The 18,468-nt window shown below is 39.3% G+C and overlaps 1 protein-coding gene across 7 annotated transcripts in view; it reads left to right on the top strand.

Moving 5' to 3' along the window:
- LOC140201367 (utrophin-like) overlaps positions 1–18,468 on the top strand; it is a 524,122-nt gene that overhangs the window by 288,626 nt on the left and 217,028 nt on the right. The window contains exon 1 of one of the 7 annotated variants that reach the window (XM_072265381.1): positions 11,830–11,931. The exons of the other annotated variants lie outside the window; for them this stretch is intronic. Within the exon in view, the coding sequence (XP_072121482.1) occupies positions 11,830–11,931 (102 nt within the window). Of the gene's footprint in view, positions 1–11,829; positions 11,932–18,468 lie in introns of those variants that run through there. 7 annotated transcript variants of the gene reach the window in all.

Genomic DNA, 18,468 nt, shown 5'->3' with positions numbered 1-18,468 from the left:
GAATTTCAGTTAGGCTTGTTTGAAGAAATCACTGCCCCAATACCATCGGCATATAACCTGTAGCATCAGAGGTCCTAACACACTAGACCACTGCTATTTTAAGGTAAGAGAATGCCTATCATTCCGTGCGTCATCAACACCGGGAAATCTGATCACTTGGCTGTCCTTCTGCTACCTGCACACAGGCAAAGACTAAAGAGCAAAGGTCTAGAGATTACGACAACAAAGATGTGGTTGTGGGAGGCAGAGGAGCTGCTGCAGGATTGCTTCAATTTGGTGGACTGGGCCATGTTCAAGGTCTCATCTGTGGATCTGAATGAATACAGCATGATTGTAATAGACTTTATTAAAACAGCTGTGCCCATAAAATCATTCAGTCTTCCCCAAACAGAAGCCCTGGATGAGCCATGCGATCCGCAGTCTGCTGAGGGCCTGTTCAGGGGTATTCAAGCCTGGTGACCAAGGATGCTTCAAGAGCTGCAGTTATGATCTCCAGAAAGCCATCGCGCGAGCAAAGTGGCATTCTGGACTGAACTTGAACTGACGAAGGATGCTTGAATGTTATCACTTCTTATAAACCAAGTGGCATAAGTGACAACATGGCTTCATTTCCAGATGAGCTTGGTGCCTTGTATACTCACTTTGACTGTCAAAACATTGAGGAACCATCACAAGTCCCACAGCGCCTGATATCCTGATTTCCGTCTCTGAGGCGGACGTGAGAGCTTCCTTCAGGGGAGTGAATCTGGGTGGGGTACCTGGCCAAGCACTGAAAACCTGGGCTGATCAACTCGCTAATGTGTTCACTGACATCTTTAACCCTAGCTTTGGAGGTCTGAGGTACCCACTTTCAAGCAGCTGCAAGTATACTGGTACCTAAGAAGAATGAGGTAACCTGCCTTCATGACAGTTGTGCAGTAGCAGTAACATCCATGGTAATGAAGTGCTTTGGGAGGTTGTTGATGAAGCATATCAACTCCTGCCTGAGAAGTATTCTCATTTGCCTACTGGCACCACAGGTCCACAACAGATGCCACTTCATTGGCTCTTCACTGAATCCTGGAACATCTGGACAGCGAAGATGCATACATCAGGGTGCTCTTTCTTGACTACAGGTCAGCATTCAATGCAATCGTTCCTTTAAAACTAATCAATAAGCTTCAAGACCTTGGCTTCAATACCTCCTTGTGTAATTGGATCCTCAATTTTCTCACTTGCAGACCCCAGTCGATTCGGATTGGCAATAACACCACTTCCACAATCTCCATCAGCACAGGTATACCACAGGATGTGTGCTTAGCAATCTGCTCCACTTCCTTTGACCTTACGACTGGGTGGCTAAGCACTGCTCCAATGTCATATTCAAGTTTTCTGACTCATGTTTGTTGTCGTAAGCCAAACCAAATGTGGTAATGAATCAGTGTATAGGAGGGAGAATGAAAATCTGGCTGAATGGTGCAGCAATATCTTACTCAATGTCAGCCAGACCAAGTTGCTGGTTGTTAACTTCAGGAGGAGGAAACCAGAGGTCCATGAGCCAGTCCTCATCAGGGGATCAGAGGTGGAGAGGATCAGAACTTTAAATTCCTCTGTATCATCATTCAGAGGACCTGTCCTGGATCCAGTATGTAAGTGCAATTACAAAGAAAGCATAACTGCGTCTCTACTGAAAAGAATTTCTGGATGTTTATTGTATACATTTCTGACATGAAATGTACCTTTGAAACTTCCTTAGGAATTTGCAAAGATTTGGCATGACATCTATAACTTTGACTAACTTGTAGACGAGTGTGGTGGAGAGTATTATTGACTGGCTGCATCACAGCTAATGCCCTTGAATGGAAAAAATCTACAATAGGTAATGGATACAGCCCAGTCCATCGCAGATAAAGCCCTCCCCACCATTGAGCATATCTACATGGAGCACTGTTAGAGGAAAGCAATGTCCAACATCAAGGATTCCCGCTATCCAGGGCATGCTCTCTTCTCGCTGCTGCCATCAGAAAGAAGTTACAGGAACCTCATGACTCACACCACCAGGTTCAGAAATAATTCTTACCCCTCAACCATCAAAGCAGAGGGGATAACCTCACTCAACTTCACTCACCCCATCATGAACTGATCCCACAGTCTGTGGACTCACTTTCAAGGGCTCTTCATCTCATGTTCTCATGTTTACTGCTTACTTTATTATTATTGTTATTTCTTTTTCTTTTTGTATTTGCTCAGTTTATTGTCTTTTGCAAACTGGTTTTCTGCCTTATTAGTGTGGTCTTTCATTGACTCTATTCTGGTTATTGAAAGAAAATGAATCTCAGGGTTGTACATGGTGAGATACATATAGATAATGCATTTACTTTGAACTTTGGAACTTTGTAAATTTTTAAAATAATGTTGTGATTTGTTTCACAAAGGTGATTTAAGTCAATTTGTCATTTTAATCAATGTTTAATTGTTTTTTTTGTTCTTATTTACATGAATTCTGATCATTAACCTGTCAAAGACAATCTGCATATCACCAGTTGGAAATTCAATTCGCACCTGCCTGTTGTCAAATCATCATTTGCAACCTGCTTTGCTGAACGGCAGGGCCAGCCACAGCAGCGATGCCAGGAGGGTGTGAGAAGCCATGCAGCAGCACATAATTGTCTGTGGGGTTGGTATGCAGTGTGATGTGCAAGGCGCTCTTTTACAAGTGATCTGAGACATTGGCTTTCCAACAGAAGGAGGTCATGACCTGCAATTTTTCATTCTGGGGAGGTGACTATGAAAGGCTGGAATACTGTCTCTTGTGGTAGTTTATTTTGATTAACTTCTGAAGCCAGTGTTAACATTTAAAACTGAATAGAATATTATTGTTATTCTGGCAAATTGATGTCGGAGAAACATTCAGTGTTGCTGAAAAATGCTGTTGGAGTGCATTTTAGTGAGTTCCATTTGATTTGTCAAGTCATATGGAACAATATAAGAAACTTTGTGAAGCTCTTTGAGTTTAGTGGGTGTGAAGGGAGTAGTTTAAAAATAAAAGCCACTCCCCAGATAACAGACGTACTCAATGGGCAAGTGGTGGCTGCAATATTTTTATTATATTGCTCTTTTATGCTGAATCCAAGTTAGCTTTCGTTCAAGTGTTGTGAAAAGAAAAAACAGTTATTGTGAAGTTTGTTAGCAATGCAGTATTTTGTTATTGCAGAAGGTATATAAATGCAGGCCATTGATGCATTGCAGGAGTCAGTCTTACTGAGATAGAAAGTAAAATGATGTGGGGGAGGGGTGAGGAGGGCTGTACACTTACGCCAGCACTCCCTCCCCACCCCATTGCTTGCATCAGTATCCCGGAGCTGCTGCAGCTCTGGCCTGCCGATCTGGGACTATTGACACTGGCTGTCCAAAGAAAATGCCACCCAGCAATGGAATATGGGAATTTTCTCTGAACTGAAAAAAGGCAGAGGACTAAAGAAGAGCAGAGGTGCAGTAGATGAAGACTAGAGCGTCGGATCAAAGGGAGAGAAGTGCTCAGTCCAAGGATTGGAGGAAATGGGTCTAAGGCTGAGTTGGATGAGGTGTAAGGGACAGGAATATCACTGAAGAGGCAAGAGCTTTCAGGGTGATAGTAGTTGAGGGGAAGTGTAGTAGGGGAAAGCAAGGAGGAGACACCAATCATAGGCATCTGTGCCTGAGTCTGTTGGGTGAGCACTTGCCAACTGGAACTGCAGTGTTTGTGCAACTGCATCTGTGTTAACATCCATTTGTCTTGGACACTTTGTATCTACTTCATCTGTGTATTAGCTGTTATGCAGTGGCTATCCATATTAAATCTAGGTACATGTGGTTAATTCTGCTCAGTATAAAGTTGGGACATATCTGAGTGGGCATTCCCAACAGCAACACCCCATAACTATCTTAGGCTGTGCTTTCAGATGTATTGTCATTGATTGCATCGTGAGAGATATGTAATGGTCAGGGTATGGAGACATGAAACTGTCGATGCTGGAAAATGTGGACTATCAGTATTTTGGGAACCAATTCTCAGTGTGTTCAGATGTCAATGATGAAGTTCATCAGTGGCTTCAGTGTACCAGCATAGTCTTTTGCCAGCTGAGAAATAGATCATTAGAAAATCAAAACCACAGAAATGATTAAAAAAAAACACAACTCTTGCTCAGCCAGGTGGCAGTCGCCTCCGCCATCTGCATACTGCTGAGATGTGGACTATCTACAACGGACACCTCAAAGTATTGGAAATTCAGCAATAATCCTCAATAGACTGGAAGGTTAAGCAAGCTAACATATGTCGTCTTTTAACAGTTCAAGCATCAAAGCCAGAGTTGACCTTAATCAGCTCTGATGGGCATGTCATGATGTTCACATGTGCAGGCTATTCTGGGGTTCATCTCAGCAAGAGATTGGCAACCAGACAAATATTCAATGAAACTTCGAAAAGTTCAACAATTGTGAATCTCTGATCACTGAAAATGGAGAAGATGCATTTGGCTTGGAATGAAAACCTTGAGTTCTGTTGTGAGAAACTTAAACCAGTGCAAATGGCAGAAGGAGTACACCACTTCCTAAACTGCCCACCCACACACGCTTGTCAAACACCTTCTTTCCCACCTTTGGCAAAACATTGCTTGAATACCCTCCTCAGAATTTGCAAACCTGGACCGTGAAGCAGTGCCTGAGAGAGAAGACAATTGTTAATTGTAACTAAACTTCAACCTTTAAAGAAATTCCCATATTTCAAAGTTTAGGACAAAGTGGAAGAGGAACACTTCGTATTCCATCTATGATGGCATGAACATCGATTTCTCCAACTTCTGGTAATTTCCCCCCCCCCCCCCCCCACTTTGTTTCCCCAAGTTTCCCCATTCTGGCCTCTTACCTCTTCTCGCCACCTTCCTCTGGCACCTCTCCTCCTTCCCTTTCTCCCATGATCCACTCGTCTCTCCTATTAGATTCTTCTTCTCCAGCCCTTTGCCTTTTCCACATCACCCCACAGCTTCTACTTGAGGACCCCTCCCCCACCCACTTGGCTCTTTCCTCTCTTCACCCCCCCCACCCCCAAACTTATTTTAGCATCTGCCCCCTTCCTTTTCTGTCCCGATGAAGGGTCTCGGCCTGAAATGTCGATGCACAGGTGCAATGAAAATCTTAGTTGATGTAGCATCACGGACACAAAGTCTGAATTAAATATCTGGAAAAGGAACATTTTGTCGGTTAGTACAAAGTCAAAGTTTAGTTTATTGTCATATGCACAAGTATGTGTATGCAAAAAAAAAATTTGCTCACAGACACACTCACCAAACTAATTAACAGGCACATAGCATCATATAAGCAATAATCACTTTAAAAAAAAGATAAATTTAAACCCAATTTTTGCAAGTAAGAACACAACGTGAATAAAAACACAGGCAATTCTGCATGTGTGATGGTTCGGGCCGAGACCCTTCATCAGGACTTGAAAGGAATGGGGCAGGTGCCAGAATAACGAAGTGGGAGGGAGGGGGAGGCATATAATATGGCAGGTAATAGGTGAAATCAGGTGACGGGGAGGAGGGGTGAAGTAAGAAGATGGGGGGAGATAGGTGGAAGGGGTAGAGACAAAGGAACTTAATGGGAGAAGACAGTGGACCTTCGGAGAAAGGGAAGGAGGAGGGGAGCCAGAGAGAGGTGAAGAGAAAAGGTGAGAGGGTAACCAGAGTGGGGAGTGGAAGCAGGAGGAGGGAGAAGTTGATGTTCATGTTGTCAGGTTGGAGGTGACCCAAATGGAATGTGAGGTGCATCTCCTCCAACCTGAGTGTGGCCTTCTTTACTGCCATGATAAGGCCATGGACAAACGTCAGAATGGAAAATCAAACAGAAATGACTAGCCACTGGGAGATCATGACCTTCATGGCAGACAGAGCAAAGGTAGTCATCAAGGTGGTCCTCCAATCTGCATCAGGTCTCACCAGTGACAGGGTGGAAAGTGGTGCAGTCAAGATAACTGTGACAGTCAGAAGGTTTGTAGAAGGTATCAGCAGACAGTCTTTCTTCAGAAGAGGTGTCCAAGACGGACCAAGTAAATTTGAAGGCAGGGGAAGTTTGAGGCAAAGTTGATGAATTTGATGAGCTCAACATAGATGCAGGAAGCAGCACCAATGCTGTTGTCAATCTGGCAGAGGAAAGGTTGGGGAGTGTTACCAGCATAGGCTTCAATAATGGACTGGTTCAATGTAGTTGACAGAAAGGCAGGCATAGCTAAGGCCCATGCGAGTACCCATGAGGACACATTGAATTTGGAGAAAGTGGGAGGAGTCAAAAGTGAAATTGTCGAGGGTAAGAACCAGTTCTGCCCAACAGGGGAGGGTGGTGGTGGAAGGAAACTGGTTAGGTCTGTTGTCAAGAAAACAGCAGAGGGCTTTCAGGACTTCTGGATAGGGAACTGAAAGTGTACAGGGACCGTGCATCCATAGTGAAAGTAAGATAGTCTGGGCCAGGGAACTGAAAGTATCCAATGTATCATGGATGTAGGTAGGAAGGGATTGAACCAAAGCGGACAAAATGGAATTGAGACACGATGAGAAGAGGAATAATTCAATTCTTGTGCAAAGTGGTCTTTGTGTTGCTAAACTTAAGTGATTTAGAGTTGTGCTAGTTAGTACAAGTATCAAATATTTGAAGGGGAACATCTTGAACTGATGGTGTGAGACTTCTGGCTTCTGTCCCTCCTTCCCAATGGTAGCTGTGAGAAGCTGCTATGACTCAGGATCTGTGCTGGGCATGTCAGTGGCAGTTCACATCTAATGTTTGGAATGCAAAGTTGTGAATTTCATCCTTCTAGGTTGAAGGGATGCTCTTCCACCAGCTGTCTTGCTCTATTCTTGTCAGATTATCCTTCTGTGGTCATTTATTGGTGCCATGGTAATGTAGCAGTTAGCGCAACGCTATTATTCATGCGTTTGGAGTTCAATCCCGGCATCCTCTGTAAGGAGTCTCTGTCCATCCTACCCACAGAATGTGTGCATTTTCTCCAGGTGCTCTGGTTTCCTCCCACAGTCCAAAGACGTACTGGGTAGAGTGATTGGTCATTGTCATTTGTCCTTTGATAAGGTTAGGGTTAAATCCGGATTGTCGATAGTTGCTAGGCGGTGCGGTCGAAGGGCCAGGAAAGCCTATTCCGCACTGTATCTCTATCAATAAATAAATCTGTATGAAGGAAATTTAATTTTAATGATTTTCTATAGGTGTAAACAAATATGAAATGATTATCAGAGTATGTTGAATATTTTCAAAAAATAAAGTGTTGGCATTGAAGCTGTACTTGAAGGATTACATTTTAAGAATGTAACACTTGAGAATCCCACCCGTAATGAATAATGTGCTACTGCTGTGAGTGCTATCACTGATTGTGGAAATAATGCTGTTTCATGGTCTACATAAACAGTAAATGGCATTCTTTTATGCAGAATGGCATGATTTGTTTTTGACAAGGCTGTTTCTAAATCTTGAATTCATCAGTTCTGCCACACTGTATAATTTATAATGTATTTAAAGCTGTTTAAAACTTCGTAGCTTTGTATCTTTAAATGAAAACAAAATGCTGGAAATAGTGGCAGCATTTGTGGAAAGAGCAACTGAAGAAGAATAACGTTCTGGTGAAGGGTCATTGACTTGAAATATTAACTTTGTTTCTCTTTGACGAATGCTGCTTGACCTGCTGAATATTTCCAGCATTTTCTTTACTACTGTATTTTGGCTTTCCAACATTTACATTATTTTGGATGAAGCTAATGGATTCTATTGGAATATTTAAACCATGGAGCAAAGTTCTCGTCGAAAGTGCAAAGAAACTTTTCAACTTGAAATTAAGTACAGGTCGACCTTCACTAATCCAGCACCATTGGGACCTGAGGAGTGCCAGATTAGTGAAAATGCTGAATTATAGAAGGATCACATTAAACATAATCAGTGCCGGATTATTGAAGGAACCGGATTACAGGTAGTCGGAGTCGGATCAGTGAAGGTTGACATGTATATTATTTTGTAAGATTGCTTAGGGAATGTTTAGTTTTAAACTTATTTTTCTGTGACGTGCTTCTGAAAGAGATAAACCTCTCAATTTTCCACTCAGTTGCTGCTACAAGTGTGTTTGCTAATTTTGTATCTGTACAATGGTATGTTAATTTTCAGGACATGTACTGTAATGTAAACGAGCACATTGCAAACTATAAAGAATGTATAGTTTCAACATATTTGCAAATGATACCTGGGATACAGGAAGATTTTGGCTACATTGTGAAGCAAAGATGTTTTGTGCTGTTCAGATCAAGTTAAAGGACATTTAAACATTTTCAAAATGAAAAGAAAGTAGAGATACTCTTTCCATTTATAACCAGAAGAGACAGATTTATGAGGAAAGTAATGGGATGAGAGCTTTTTGGGGATATTTATGAAGCTCACTTACATTGCTTGAAAGAATTGCTAAAGTAGAGTCAACTGTAGATTACAGAAAAAAAGTTGAGTAAATGGTTGAAAATGAAAATTTGAATGAAAATATAGCAAGGTTAGTAAAATGAATTGGATAACTCTTCAAAAAAATTGACATTGGCACTATCAGGTAAATGACCACTTACAGTTTGGCAAACAAGAAAGCTTACTGAAGTTTTCAGTTCGTGTTCTGTTCTGAAGCTTAGTCTCATCTTGTGTAATTATTTTGTTTGAATAAGTCATTTTTTCAAGTGGGGTTCACAGACTGAGCCCACATTTGATTGCTTTTGAGAAGGTGGAAGTGAGTTGTGGCCTTCAACTGCTGCAGTCCTTGAGGTGAATGCATACCATAATGCAATTGGAGTGATTTCTTTTATATAACAGAAAATATTGGAGATACTCACAGATCAGTCAGCATCTGTGGAGAGGATCAGGGAAAATATTGCATGTTAATATCTCTACATCATGAAAAAGCAAGAAAAAGAAATGTGGCTTGAGTTTCAGCGAGTTGGACTGAGTGGAGAGAATAAAAGGACATGTCTGTGATTGGATATAGACCAAGGCTGCCCAGATGACATTTAATTTTGGTGTGGTCCGAGAGGAAATAAATGTCATTTAATCAGTGTTGATCTGTCTAGAAAAGTAGAAATGGAAGAAGCTGTGTTGAAGTCAGAGAAAGGTCAAGTAGGATTGAGAAGTATAATGAATCACATTGGAAGTTTTGGGTAATCACTTTTCTGTCTCCAAAGACCTTACCGGGTATTTTTCAGCATTCTCGTTTATATCAGGTTTTCAGCAGAAGCTATGATTACCATCTTATGGTTGAAGCAATATTTTTCCAACTGCTCTCATTCTTCAATTTTATTTACACTCCCACAGACACTCCAGCTATGATTAACAAGCATTCATTATCCTCTTAAATAGCACTGAAAGCAATTGTGGCAGCTGAATGTTAGTCGCCACCCTGTTGTATCTTTGTTATCATCTTTCTCCTCTCTGCAACTTGAACGCCATTATTTTCTCCCTTATCCAACTTTAAAAAGTCATTGACCTGAAACGTTTTCCTTGTCCCTTTCCCCACTTTTACTGCCCCAGCGGTTAGTTTTATTTCAGATGTTCAGTATCTGCAGGCTTTCATTTCCATTTAGCACCTTTAAGTCATATAGAATTTTAAGTATTTATTTTGAATTAGGAAATAAGATATTTACAGTGGTATGCAAAAGTTTGGGCACCCCGGTCAAAATTTCTGTTACTGTGAATAGCTAAGTGAGTAAAAGATGAACTGATTTCCAAAAGGCATAAAGTTAAAGATGACACAGTTCTTTAATATTCTAAACAGATTACTTTTTTTATTTCCATCTTTTACAGTCGCAAAATAACAAAAAAGGAAAAGGGCCTAAAGCAAAAGTTTGGGCACCCTGCATGGCAAGTATCACAGCTTGTAAATGCTTTTTGTAGCCAGCTGAGAGTCTTTCACTTCTTGTTTGGGGGATTTTCGCCCATTCTTCCTTGCAAAAGGCTTCTAGTTCTGTCAGATTCTTGGGCCGTCTTGCATGCACTGCTCTTTTGAGGTCTATCCACAGTTCCTCAATGATGTTTAAGTCAGGGGACTGTGAGGGCCACGGCAAAACCTTCAGCTTGCACCTCTTGAGGTAGTCCATTGTGGATTTTGAGGTGTGTTTAGGTTCATTATCCTGTTGTAGAAGCCATCCTCTTTACATTTTTGGCTTTTTTACAGACGGTGTGATGTTTGCTTCCAGAATTTGCTGGTATTCAGTTGAATTCATTCTTCCCTCCACCAGTAAACGTTCTATTTTATTTCTATTTTAACGTCATCAGTCCACAGGACTTGTTTCCAAAATGCATCAGGCTTGTTTAGATGTTCTTTTGAACTTTTCGAATAGAACTTTTTGGCTGCAATGAGCAAAGGTATGTTTGGAGAAAAAAGGGTGCAGAATTTCATGAAAAGAACCCCTCTCCAACTGTTAAGCACGGGGGTGGAGCGATCACGCTTTGGGCTTGTGTTGCAGCCAGTGGCACAGGGAGCATTTACTGGTAGAGGGAAGAATGAATTCAATTAAATACTAGCAAATTCTGGAAGCAAACATCACACCGTCTGTAAAAAAGCTGAAGATGAAAAGAGGATGACTTCTACAACAGGATAATGAACCTAAACACACCTCAAAGTCCACAATGGACTACCTCAAGAGGCGCAAGCTGAAGGTTTTGCCATGGCCCTCACAGTCCCCTGACCTAAACATCATCGAGAATCTGTGGATAGACCTCAAAAGAGCAGTGCATGCAAGACGGCCCAAAAATCTGACAGAACTAGAAGCCTTTTGCAAAGAAGAATGAGTGAAAATCCCCCAAATGAGAATTGAAAGACTCTTAGCTGGCTACAAAAAGCATTCACAAGCTGTGATACTTGCTAAAGGGGGTGTTACTCAGTCCTGTCATGCAGGGTGCCCAAACTTTTGCTTCAGGCCCTTTTCCTTTTTTGTTATTTTGAAACTGTAAAAGATGGAAATAAAAGTTTTCTTCCTGAAAATGTTAAAGAAATGTGTCATCTTTAACTTTATGCCTTTTAGAAATCAGTTCATCTTTACTCACTTAACTATTCACAGTAACAGAAATTTTGACCGGGGTGCCTAAACTTTTGCATACCACTGTATCTATATTTCTTGTAAGCTACAATATGAAGATGTAATTAATTGTATTAACTACTGGATAAAATTACTAAAATTGTCACAGGGCTACAACCCATTTTAAAATGGGGGTTGTGTGTGTGTATTTATTTCTTTGCTTTAGGAACTGCCAAGTTGTGATGTATTGCTTTGATTTGTAAAGTGAGTATAAAAAGGACAGATATTCTTTCTGAGATTTATTGTACTGCTGTGCAACAATATCAAACCTATGTTTAGATTTTTTTTCAAAGAAGCCAAATATTTCATTTCTTTTTTTTTCCTCTTTGCCTCTTCCCCTTGTCATGGTAAATATTAGCTCCAGAGCTGAATTATTATTGGAGACTGGACTTGTCTTACCCCAAGAAATAACTTTTATTTCTCTCTGCTGTCTTAAGAAATCTCTTCTGTTTCCAAGGTTGCAGCAAGCATAACTGAGCTTCATTCTTTATTTTTCTGTATGGTGTGATTGATGTTCTGGACATGACTGGCTAATACCATTCTTTAGCAACCTTTCACCCTACTCTGAGTACATTAGCTAGTGCAGCTCCTTGAAGCTTCTGTCAAAGATAGATAGTGAGCATGCTCAAAACTGACAAATCAAGTCCACTGATAAGAAGAAAATGATTTTTGCACCAGTTATAATGTAAATTCCACAGTGCCTTCTGCCAAGCTTGCAATGATGGCTGTGGTGAGAACGTCTCTGCAAAAAGTTTTAGTATTCTTGCAGAATTTGCAAAGGATGGCAATTTCCAGTCCACGGTATCAGAAGCTGTGTAAGGTGAGTCTGACTGACACAGTCTGTCGCATCTTTATATAATTTCTTCACAGTGCTGAGTGAGCTGTTTGAGATCGGTGCGAGAGCAATGACAGTCAGAATAACTTTGGTTAATTGGATGTAATTATCAGTAAATGCCTTCGTGCACTCTCGCAGTGATCTGTCTCTGCTTGCAATTCTGTCATGCCTTGGATAGACAACATTGTCATATTTTCTGTACTGCACACTCAGAGATAACTGTAGTGTACATGTTTCATCTCTTTTATCGTGGTATTTTTTAAATGCAGCCGGTACTGTTTGGAGCTTCTTACAAGGGAGCGATGATGGATTACTGCTGACTAATAAAGACGCCTACCCTTTTTCTGGTCTCCTTCCCATACTGAAGTGGTATGAGTGGGATTTAATATTTACCAGCCTAGATAGGATTATTTTCTTGAAATTTGATTCTGTGCATATGGTTTTATAAGTTGATTAATAATTTCAAAGTGTTTTTCCTTTGAAAGGATAGTTAAACTTTTTTCACAATATTAATTGTACTTTAAGTCTGCTGAAGATGATCATCTTTTGGTTTTTAGTCAAAGCTGGCAACTCTGACTGGTTGTTTGAGTTTGTTGTTCTTCGGGAGCAGAACATTGAATGAACGCTGGTTGAAAATAACTCCTCCGGTGTCTGCGCTAAACAAATATTTGCAGCTTCGTATATGATCTTTTTAAGTGCAGCACCTAAGAAAGAGCCTTTTCATGAATGTTTGTGGTGTGGAAAAGGGAGAGTCTCTTGTGGATCTATATTCTGCAAGATAGCTTTTTAATATTAAAAACGTCTAACTGATTATGTTGGCAATAAAAATTAATGATCCCTTTTCTTTGAGCAAATAAGAATTCTTGGCAGCAAGATGGTTCGAAAGCACATGCACTTAGAGCACAGAATTTTTAAAAAATATAATGCATCTAGGTTTGTTCAGAACCAATAAATTATTATTGAACTGTCAATTATGTTAATTTGAAATCATTATGAAGACTACCAGTAAACTCTCTATGATAGCAATAAATACTGGCATTGCTGTTCATTCCCCTTTTAACAAATGGATCAGCAAGGATGTGCTAATGAGCATTCAGTCAAATAGAAAATGTATAGCCTAATTTATAATTGGTTAGTTCATTTGGCTGCAGACTAATGCTGAAAATAATGACTAAGTTTAGTCATTAAAATTATTATTTCCATTTTTCATGTAAAGTATGTGGGGTATTCAGAGATTGCAGTGGGTTCAAATGCCTCTATTCTTTACAGGATTTGGATTTTTTTTTCACTGCAATGATACAACAGAAGTTCCTCCTTTTAACATTTAAAATCCTGAACAAATTTACAGTATATTTTCTACTATCCCGTGTTTCCATCATATGTCAACATACCTCTTTAAGATATAGAACTCATCACCTCATCAACAATATTTAACATGTTTTACAGATTGTAATTTTTCAAGGTAAATATGTATTAGCAGATCATTAGCAGTTCATGGAGGCAGAACTCAATTTAGCTGATGGATTGAGCTCCAGGAACACTCAATAAGGATGCCAGGACAAAAGTGAGTGTTTTAACTCCATGCCAAGCTCATAACAGCTCTGAGGCTGAGCCTTGGCTGATCTTGGGTGGCTTCGTGTTGGCGAGGTTGACTGATGTTGTCAGTGTCTCATTTTCTCCATGTTGTGCACCACTTTTTTTTAGCCCAGCCACAAAGGTTTGCTAAGTGTGACTATTTCTTCTGTGGTTGTGTACGAATTAACACCAATATGATTAATCCATAATAGAAGAAGAAAGAAACAGCTTATCAGATTTGCATTATATAAGCAGGCAAGATTCATATATTTTGGAAATGTGTATGGAACTAAAAGATATGGAAGTTGTAATTCGAGTTAATTTCTAGGTAACTTTTTTGGTTTCCTGCATTTTCAAGTTAAGATGCAGATTGCTCTCTGAACTTCAATTTTTAAATTCAATGTGAAATCAAAATCTCTGAAATTTATGTGAGGGAAAAAATACTAGCAAATTATTGCACTGATAGTGTGGCATGGAGTTGAAAAACCATAAAATAATTATTTTAAATAGCACACAGCATTCATAGTTTCATATTTCGAGGGTTGCAGGGTTCTGAAATTTTGTTTTGCAGATTCTGTAAAAATCATTTAGTGTTGTTTTAGATTACAGGATGAGTCCTTTGGGAGTGGCTGAGAGTATTTGCAAAATCCATTATGCTTGTTAAATCAAATGAAGTAGTGTTCCATTTTGCTTGTGACTGTGACATCTCAAAAGTCGACAATTCTGGATAACCGGCAAATGGTAAATGTTTCTATGAATGCGTGAAAAGGACTTGCACTCAGTGGCCACTCCATTAGGTACCTCCTCTACCTCCTGTACTAATAAAGTGGCCACTGAATGTATGCTCATGGTTTTCTGGCTGCTGTTGCCCATTCACTTAAAAGATTCGACGTGTTGTGGGTTCAGAGATGCTGTTCTGCACACAACTGCCCACAGAACTGTCGCTTACTGAATGTTCTTTTGTTTTTTTTTGTACCATTCTCTGTAAACTCCAGAGACTGTTGTGTGTGAAACTCCCAGGAGATCAGCTGTTTCTGCAATATTCAAGTTACCCTACCTGCAACCAACAATCATTCTATGGTCAAAGTCACTTAAGATCACATTTCTTCCCCATGTTGATGTTTGGTCTGAACAAGATCTGAGCTTCTTCACTATGTCTGTATGCTTTTATGCACTGAGTTGCTGCCACATGATTGGCTGATTAGATAATTGCATTAACGAGCATGGGTACCTAATAGAATGGCTACTGGGTGTATTTTCAAAAGCTTAAGCTCATGAGCAACAGATTATTCAGTAAATCTAAAATAAGTCAGTGGATTGCTCACTTAAGGTTAATGCTGTGTCATTGCCCTTTTGGGGGGGAGAGACATGCTATTGTCATATATGAACAGATGTAACTATCGTTTTCATGTATGCGAGTTAAAGTATGGTGTGTTTCAAAACAAGACCATGAGCACTCAAATAGTCTGTTGATACCAACATTATGCTATTGGTGTTTCATGTGTTAAGTAGGTGCCTTTTTTAGATGCACAAAGGTTGGTGAGTGTGTCCAGCCCTTGTGCACTTGACGATTGTGAACTCTGGAGTAGAATGCACTCACTGTCTTTAAGTAAAAACACAGTAGGGAAAAATGATTATACCAATATGTTGAGGATTTTAAACAAGCCTTCAATATACCGTTAGAGAAAAATGGTGTGTATATTGGCTAGGAAGAGTACTGAAGTTGGTACCATCAAAGACTTAAGGTTACATGTGTAGAGATGCAGTTAATAACCATGAACTTCTGCTAGCAGGTTTGTTTGTTAATTTAGCTTGATTATTATGTTAGAATCTCTCAAAACCGAGAGTCTGATAATCCCAGCTATGAAGAATTGATTAATTGGCAACAAAATTAAATTGTTCCTGTTGATTATAATGCTTTGCCAGTTCTTGACTCCAATGAAGTAGAGCAAACAGACAATTGTAGCAGTGCTTGTAATGAAAAGAGTGAGGAATTGCTGAATTTGTTGTATTGATTACCCTTTGGATGAAAGGTCGGGGTGCAGACTCCAATCTAAGAATTGTGTGTGAAATCTATAGTTTTGGAAGAATTGTGTTTTTGGTTGAATTATGTTTTGTGGTAGGTGCTGTCCTTGCGATTCTTTCCGAATACAAATCCTCTCTCTTTATTTAACATCATTCACAAATGTCTTTAGCTCAGCATCCATTGGTACTACTTTGGATTTGAATTATCTTTGTTAAAACTCCAGCTCTCTGACTTTGTCAAGAGTGATTCCAGTAAAGTTGCATGAGTGTGGATGGGAGCTAACGAAAAATTCTCTTGAGGAAAAATTTGCATGAGTAAATTTAGGATGAAAGAACAAGTTTTTAACAATGTAAAAATGTAACATAATGATTATCATTTAGTTCAATATTTATAGCAGTAGTAGAAAATTGTGTGAGAAGCCTGTAAGATTTATTGATTTTAAATATTTAGGTAATTCCTCTTAGCACAAAGCAGTGAGAGAATATATATGCTTTTCTGTGTTTATTTATTCTTTCAGCAAATAGCTTCATATCACAGTCTGAGAGAATTATTTCGAAACAATGCAGTATGATCCCGGTAATTAACACCTGAGACGTGAACTAAAAGCAAATAAATTTTAGATTATTTGTGCCATTCAGGGTGAAAGAAATTATTGGCAATGCACTTTGGATGTTTTACACCGTGCTATTTTTCACAGGTCAGATTCAGCACAAACAGATACAAACTAATGCCCTTTTTACTCTTCTGTAGTTACTTTGATTGCAGTGGCTCATTGTACTCCAAAGTGTGGGTCATATAATTTGATTTCCCCTGCTTTTTCACTTTGATGTTTTATCTTTACAGTTGTGTTTTCAGATGCTTTTCTAGTGTTTCTGTGAATTATTCTGGCAAATAACGTCATCAAATATCTTGTACTTTAAGTATAACCTTAATTTTATACTCTTGAGAGTTTCAATAGCTTACCATGTGTTTTTCTTATTTATTTTATGGAACAACTTTTATAGATATTCAATAGGGAATTTTTAATATCTTTAAGAGTCTTGCTTGTACACAGTGAAAACCTCCTTTTCTGATTCTGCCTTAGTTTCTTTCCCAATATATCCTTGACGTCCTTCCTAAAATAGGACATAACAAAATTGGGCACAATATATTAACTGTGGTCTAACCAATGAGTTGTACAGACTTAGCATTTGTCTTGCTCTTGTACTTGAGTCCCAGTTATAAATTTTCAGGGCCATGAAAGAAGGATAATTAACAATGCACTTTTTAGTGATTAAAAGCTGAAGTTCTACATCAGCTAGTTCCGGATCCCTTGCATTTTATAGTGTACACATGTTGATTTGGGCTGAAATGGAAAAGCTGCTTGACAGTGAATGAGCTAGAGGAGTTCAGTGGGCCAGGCAGCATCTGTGGAGAGAAATGGAAAGTCAACATACTTGAGTCACTTCATTTCCTCCAGATTCCAGCATCTGTAGTCTTTTGTGACACTGGTGAAAGAGTTGGATGACAACAGAAGTGGTAAATGTTCTGAATTTAAAGTAATGAACTTCAGGAGGGCAGCATGGTGATAGTCAATAAATGGTTAAGTATTAAGAAGTGTAAAGGGATCTTGATATCTGTGAGGGCATTTCTGTGAAAATAACAGCACAGGAAATAAGTTGGGTTGAGGAAACATGGAATTTATTGGCCAAGGCAAGGAAGTTGTGTGAGAGTGAGTCGAGTTCAAAGCTGGAGCACTCTGTGCAGTTTTGGTCACTGCACTAGAGGTAGAATGTGATAATATTGAAAGGAGTACAGAGCAGATTTATGTGAACAGAAGCAAGTGGGAGAATTTTAGTTTTGAGAAGAGATTGCCTTAGGGTTGCTTTCTGTTTGAAAAGAGGACTAAGAGAGAGGCTGAATAGGGCTATCAAGGTGAGGTCAGTAACTTAAGTTTTTGTTTCTGTGATAGATGAAAAAAATTTATTAGAAGGATTAAGGTGGAATTGAGGAAAATAGTTTGCACTTAAGTAATATTGCATGTGTGGGATTCACAGTTTGAAGAACAATGGAAACGGAAATCCTCGTCACATTTAAATAGCATCAAGGAGAGCACTGTAACCTATGCAACGATCACATGCAGTCTGTGGTGTGGAATGTGGGAAAAAGGGTTATTTGATAAATCTTTTACTTTGACCAGCATAGATGTAATAAGTAAAATGGCTTCCTTTCTATGGTCCATCTTTGGCATCCATTTGTCACTCCACTTCCAAAGGTTTATTCAATTCTCAAAGCATGCAAATGCCTTAATACTTGTTCTTTGCACTTGTTAAGTTTGAACATTTGCATCATTTTGCAGCATGTTGCTTCACATGTCCACCTGATCTGCTAGCCTGGATGACCCTGTAACATTATTAACAAGCTGCTTCTTTATTAATCATTTTGCTATTGCTGTCAGCAACCATTGCCACTTATGGCTCCAGATTGTATCAATGAAAACACAACATGGGATTATCGGAATGGGAATAGGCCATTGAGTGCCTCAAATACATCCCATAAGGTCAAATCTGATATATGACCTGGCTCCCTACCACCATCATTGTTCCAGATTCCTTTTGTATCTCTGGCTAACAAAAAAGTGCTAATATATGAACTTTACATTCACTTTTGGTTTGGCATGGGTTGCTGTAAGAACATTGGAAAGCAGATTGGTTTAATGGGATATTTTAACTTCCAATTGTATGTAGAGAAACTGATGACGTCAGAGAGGTAGTGATTTTTTTCCAATATATTTATAATGTTTTTCTCAACAATATGCTCTGGAAATGAAAGGATAGGATGTAATTTAGTAATAAATAATGCACCAGATTGAGATAATAACTTAATGGAGTGTGAAAATTGATCTAATAGCTCTAATAAAATAATTGAAATTACTGTAGTAC

The sequence above is a fragment of the Mobula birostris genome, chromosome 8 (genome assembly GCF_030028105.1).
Source record: "Mobula birostris isolate sMobBir1 chromosome 8, sMobBir1.hap1, whole genome shotgun sequence".
Taxonomy (NCBI): Eukaryota; Metazoa; Chordata; class Chondrichthyes; order Myliobatiformes; family Myliobatidae; genus Mobula; species Mobula birostris.
This window is presented reverse-complemented; position numbering and strand designations above follow the sequence as displayed.